The sequence below is a fragment of the Alosa alosa genome, chromosome 1, assembly GCF_017589495.1.
Source record: "Alosa alosa isolate M-15738 ecotype Scorff River chromosome 1, AALO_Geno_1.1, whole genome shotgun sequence".
Classification (NCBI taxonomy): domain Eukaryota; kingdom Metazoa; phylum Chordata; class Actinopteri; order Clupeiformes; family Clupeidae; genus Alosa; species Alosa alosa.
This window is the reverse complement of record NC_063189.1, coordinates 2,784,051-2,790,166: the sequence shown is the minus strand read 5'-3', so window position 1 is coordinate 2,790,166 and position 6,116 is coordinate 2,784,051. Positions and strand designations below refer to the sequence as shown.

General features: G+C 40.0%; 1 protein-coding gene across 1 annotated transcript in view; it reads left to right on the top strand.

Annotated features, from left to right (window-relative positions):
- Positions 1 to 3,464, top strand: part of gch1 (GTP cyclohydrolase 1) — a 24,558-nt gene extending 21,094 nt beyond the window's left edge. The window contains exon 6 of the mRNA XM_048237987.1: positions 2,626 to 3,464. Coding sequence (XP_048093944.1) covers positions 2,626 to 2,752 — 127 coding nt within the window. The 3' untranslated portion in view covers positions 2,753 to 3,464. The remainder of the gene's footprint in view (positions 1 to 2,625) is intronic.
- The last annotated feature ends 2,652 nt before the right edge of the window (positions 3,465 to 6,116 follow it).

Genomic DNA, 6,116 nt, shown 5'->3' with positions numbered 1-6,116 from the left:
TGTAAATGTAGCTCAAATGAAATAATACTAATAATAATAGCATTCTCAAAACTATAAGCAGGGAGTCCCAAAAGTATATTTTGAACTCTGAACTTTGCATACACAGCTCAAGTTGTGAACAAGCAATATCCTACAAATAATTTAAAGTTCTCAAATTATGAGTTTTATGAAGTGTATTAATACCTAATAACTTAAGTTCTCTCGCGTCACTGACAGTAGCTAGAATGCATCAAAAAAACACCGGGAAAAACAGTGTTCAGTACACCAAGTCATAACCTATCGGCGCTGCGCAGCACCGGTTGTGATATTGATCTCTTTCTCTCTCTCATGTTAATAATCAAAACTATAAGCAGGGAGTCCCAAAAGTATATTTTGAACTCTGAACTTTGCATACACAGCTCAAGTTGTGAACAAGCAATATCCTACAAATAATTTAAAGTTCTCAAACTATGAGTTTTATGAAGTGGTGGCAGAAACATCTGAAATGACCACCATTCTAACTTTCACTCGCCTGATGAGAACTTTGTCAACTCTGTATGAACATTTGAACGAGTGAATAAAAAATATAAATAATTATACCAGAAAGTTCCAGAATTATGACTTGAATAGAAGTTAGTTAGTTATTAACAATTAATTGATACATTTTTAGAATACTTTGAGCACTGATGCAGTCAGCAGAGGCCTCTTACATTGTTTGCAGGTAGGCCTACTATACATTTCATTCCGTTTTCGATGGCAAACGCGAAACAGCGCCAAAACAACCACCAGTGGACAAAAAGAGTATTACATGTGTACTGTTAAGACCCGCCATAGAGAATGAATGGGGGAAATTACAGAGGTTATAGTTTGATGATGTCGTACTCCCGTGCGGGCCGGATCCTATATACCACGGACATGTTTTGGGGGGCCACCTAAAATGAGGTGGTGACCCGTATCCGTAGTTTGCGCTCCACTGGGCTAGGCGTCCCCAAGTTCTAGGCCAATACCTTTGTTAGTAACAGTCGATACTTTTGCTTGCATCAAATCGCGCATTCGCATTTAGTGCGCATCTATAGGCTTAACATGAGTTCTAAGCGTTTTTGTATGCTCATATCTGACTTCACTATGAATGCATTTATGTATGTTGTAAGACATGTAAAATAAATTAATGAGACCGGCACTACGCACAAATTAATGTAAACTTACACCGCACTTCCTTAATAACTTAAGTTCTCGCGTCACTGACAGTAGCTAGAATGCATCAAAAAAACACCGGGAAAAACAGTGTTCAGTCCACCAAGTCATAAGCTATCGGCGCTGCGCAGCACCAGTTGTGATATTTATCTTACGGAGTGTAATCGTAGGTAATGTCATGTATGAAAACTAGTATTGTTAGGCAATACTATAAGTTCACTGTCTAAACGAACTCAAAAGGGCTACGGTTTCAGATTTTTCCACTCTTGGACCAGGTTTAAAAAAAGTGCGGTTTCGGGCAGTGCGTTTACAAGATTCGTTTGGACGCTCGGCCAAGACGAAGCAAAACCGGTGCGTTTAACCCAAAAAGCGTCTCCGTGTGGACGGGCCCTAAGTGTGTGCTATACGTTACGCAGCTACACACTGGTGGTGTTTGAAGTTCCCCCATCGCTGTAAAGAGCTTTGGGTATTTAGATGAAGTGCTATTTTAATGTAATGTGTTTTCATAGTTCCCGTCTAACTCTGCCCCCCCCCTCACCAACCCCTCATCCCTCAATTCAATTCAGTTCAATTCAAGTTGAGCTTTATTAGCAGGACAAATATTAACAGAGCATTTAAACCTACGTTTACATAGAGAATGCTTGGAATACAATATATGGCAAATAGATATGCATCCAAGACATCCCCCTCCTCTCTCTCTCTCTCTCTCTCTTTTTCTCTCTCATGTTAATAATCAACTTTACATTAATATTGGTATAAAGATACAATTAAATGATGAAAGGAAAAATAAGATAAAAGGAATAATGTTAATGCTACTTAAGGGACAGTAATAGTTTCATCAACTGTGCTATACTGTAGAAAAGAAAAACGAGAAATAGAAAAAAGAGAATGAAACTTATGCAAACTCACATTATGTATGTCTAATGTCTACACTTACAGATACACATTATACTGTGTGATGTCTAATGTCTACACTTACAGATACACATTATACTGTGTGATGTCTAATGTCTACACTTACAGATACACATTATACTGTGTGATGTCTAATGTCTACACTTACAGATACACATTATACTGTGTGATGTCTACACTTACAGATACACATTATACTGTGTGATGTCTAATGTCTACACTTACAGATACACATTATACTGTGTGATGTCTAATGTCTACACTTACAGATACACATTATACTGTGTGATGTCTACACTTACAGATACACATTATACTGTGTGATGTCTACACTTACAGATACACATTATACTGTATGTCTACACTTACAGATACATCTGCATAAATCAATTTAAGTTAAATAGCTGAATTACCAAACAAAATATTTACATGTACACAAAGAGGATAGATCTATCAATATATCAATATATGTACATACAAGTGACATCTCTTCTCTTATGTTATGGCATCTCTCTCTCTCTCTCTCTCTCTGGTCAGGCACATGTGTATGGTCATGAGGGGCGTTCAGAAGATGAACAGTAAGACGGTCACCAGCACCATGCTGGGCGTCTTCCGTGAGGACCCCAAAACACGTGACGAGTTCCTTACGCTCATCAGGAGCTGAGGTGCCCAACCCCCAATACACACACACACACACACCTACACACACCTACACACACGCACCTACCCACACACACACACACTTACACACACACACACATCTACACACACCTACACACACACACACACACACACACACACACACACACACACACACACACACACCTACACACACACACACACACACACACACACACACCTACACACACACACACACACACACACACGTGATCACTCGCTCGTGAGGCTGGCTGGGACCCGGGACCTGGACCCTTCTCACTCCTGGCTGCCCGTGCTGTGTGGATGGTCAGATCAGCGTCTCATCAGCCTCTCAGGACAAGGAGGACTCATCTCGTCTGTCTGTGTGCATCTATCTTACCTCCACACACGACTCCTTATCTCTCTCTCTCTCTCTCTCTCTCTCTCTCTCCTTCTCTCCTTCTCTCATGTAGGGGTGTGCCTCGGTCTTACCTCCACACATGACTCTCTCTCTCTCTCTCTCTTTCTTTCTCTCTCTCTCTCTGTCATGCTGTGTGTATCTGTCTAAGTGTATGTGTCAGTACATGAGCATGTGTGTGTCAGTGTGTCTCGTAAAAGTGAGCTCAGCCTGTCAGTCTTAGTGCATTTTTTCTCAGAGGTTACCAAGGTGATGTGTGTGTGTGTGTGTGTGTGTGTGTGTGTGTGTGTGTGTGTGTGTGTGTGTGTCTTGTTTGTGGGTAGCATACAGCCCACTGACGTCTAACAGAGAATATTCTTTATCCTAAGGCTGTGTGCTGCTCAGCATATCAAATCCCATTATTATAGTATTCTTTTCATTAAAAATATTTTAAATTGTATTCATTTTTAATATTGATATAAATATGTATTTGGTTATAAAATCAATTTAATATTATCATAAATAGACTAATATGCATAAAATAGCAGCATAACCACTAACCAACCAACACAACCACTGCTTTTTGGAAGGCTAATATCTTTGCATCTGTTTTTTTTTATATTATTATTATTATTTTGCCATTTCCATTTTCTGTTTCTTTATTTGCTTTTGCATTCAAAGATATAAATACAGGAAGTGCTTTCAGTTTGGAGACATGTACGAGACGTGGGCAGCAGTACGTAGGCAGGCCGAGGCCAGGCTAGGGCAGCAGTACTCCTCCAGCTGATTTGGACTATACGTACTGTATCTGGTAACAAGAATTCTGTTGAAGTAGTAATACTATGGATAAGTAGTTGAGACAGCCTGCTGACGCCCCACCAGGCACCAGTGGTGTATAAGTCCCATGCAGAGAGTGCTGTATTGAGCACTGTGTAGAAGTCCCATGCAGAGAGTGCTGTATGAGCACTGTGTAGAAGTCCCATGCAGAGAGTGCTGTATGAGCACTGTGTAGAAGTCCCATGCAGAGAGTGCTGTATGAGCACTGTGTAGAAGTCCCATGCAGAGAGTGCTGTATGAGCACTGTGTAGAAGTCCCATGCAGAGAGTGCTGTATGAGCACTGTGTAGAAGTCCCATGCAGAGAGTGCTGTATAAGCACTGTGTAGAAGTCCCATGCTGTATTTTATTCCCCCGGTGTATTGCATGTGATGCCTAAATGTTGCCTGGTGTTTGTATTCGAAAAGCTATCATATCCAGGAAAACAAAAAGACCAAAGTTCCAGAGTGCGATAGGCAAGACTAGCCCCCTTAAAAATACAAACAAACAAACAAACATAAATTGGATCAGTATTTTTTGTAGGGATGTGTCCTCCCTCTTTGACAAATGGCATTCCGCTCATGATCTGCTCTCTGATTTAGGAGCACAGTACACTGTAGTGATAATATAGGCCTGCTCACAGCAGTGAGTATTTGATGTGTACTTTTGCGTTTACTCTCTATGTAAAACTTGTGAAACTGTCTTTTTCTTGTCTCTTCTGTATTTCCATGTAAGAAAAAGAGAAAAGAATAGCCTTACTATTTTTAAACAGGAACATGGCCACAAAACGTATTTAATATATGTAGCCAATTTAGAAAAAAAATTGTAAATGATTTCATTTGTCACACTGTATCTCTCAGACCCTGTTTACCTGAGGCTAAATCGGGTAGTGCTAATTCAGTTACTGCTTGCTACATACAACTCATCGAAATACAGGCGTCTTTTAAAGCTGAGAGCTGAAACCATCTGACATGCACTTTATCATATATAATTGCATTTGCCTTGTTTGGCCATACATGTGAAAATGGTTTTGTCCATGAGTCGGTTTGTGGCAGATTCACACCCATTCGATAAGGAAGTCTGTGAAATGTGATTTAGGATAAAAAAAAAAATGCTCTTAGCTTTACATCCACCTGCTGTAAATGCATCACGTCTGTTCCGTACAAGTACATTCATCCACATGTGAACTCCATAGGTTTACAAAGCTACATCCACATGTGAACTCCATAGGTTTACAAAGCTACATCCACATGTGAACTCCATAGGTTTACAAAGCTACATCCACATGTGAACTCCATAGGTTTACAAAGCTACATCCACATGTGAACTCCATAGGTTTACAAAGCTACATCCACATGTAAACGCCATGGTTTGTAAACCCAAGCTAATAGTGTCTATTTAACATGATTACTGTGCATCATGTAAACAGGGCCTGCTGTGCTGTGTTCAAGGTGAGAGTGATGATCTCGGTCAGTTTTGAAATGTCTTTAATCTTTAAAGTGGTGATGTACGTGCGTTATGAAGTGTACAGAGTGTAGCTCTTCTCTGTCCAGATGTTTGGAGTGTTCTTGACCGTCTTCGTGAAGCGCAGTCAAACGGGCGGCGAGGGCCGGTAGGCTTCCTCCACTTCTCTTCATGCGGCCTTTTAAAATGAGGATTGTGACAGTTCTCATCCCAGCCTTGGGAAATCTATGTCATTTTTGACGTTATCTCTTACCTGTCTGGTAACTTTACTTTGAAAAGATATTAAATCCATATATGATGACAACATTCAAGTGAACACTATTTACTTTAATGATATACTTTTTACAATTATTTTATTTATTTAATATCCATGCTGGTTGCATCAAAAAAGAAAAGAAACAGTCCATAACCATTCTACTGCTTTTCCTGCTTAAATGTTCCACTACTACAGAATAAACCTGCAGACACAACATAAGGGGTGGTCCAATGAAAACTGAAAAAAAAAAAAAAAACTATTTTGACTTCAGTGACTCAGCATTCTTTGTCTAGCACACTTGTGGGCTGTCTTTTGGAAATAAGAATCTCTTCTCATTGGCTGGTTGTGGTATTGGCCACTCTGATTGGTTAACAGACAGAGGAGGTGGTGGGTTCTTGTCATGCTCTTTGGCTGTTCGACAGCAAATTAAAACCAACAAAAAAGGCACAGAAGATCTC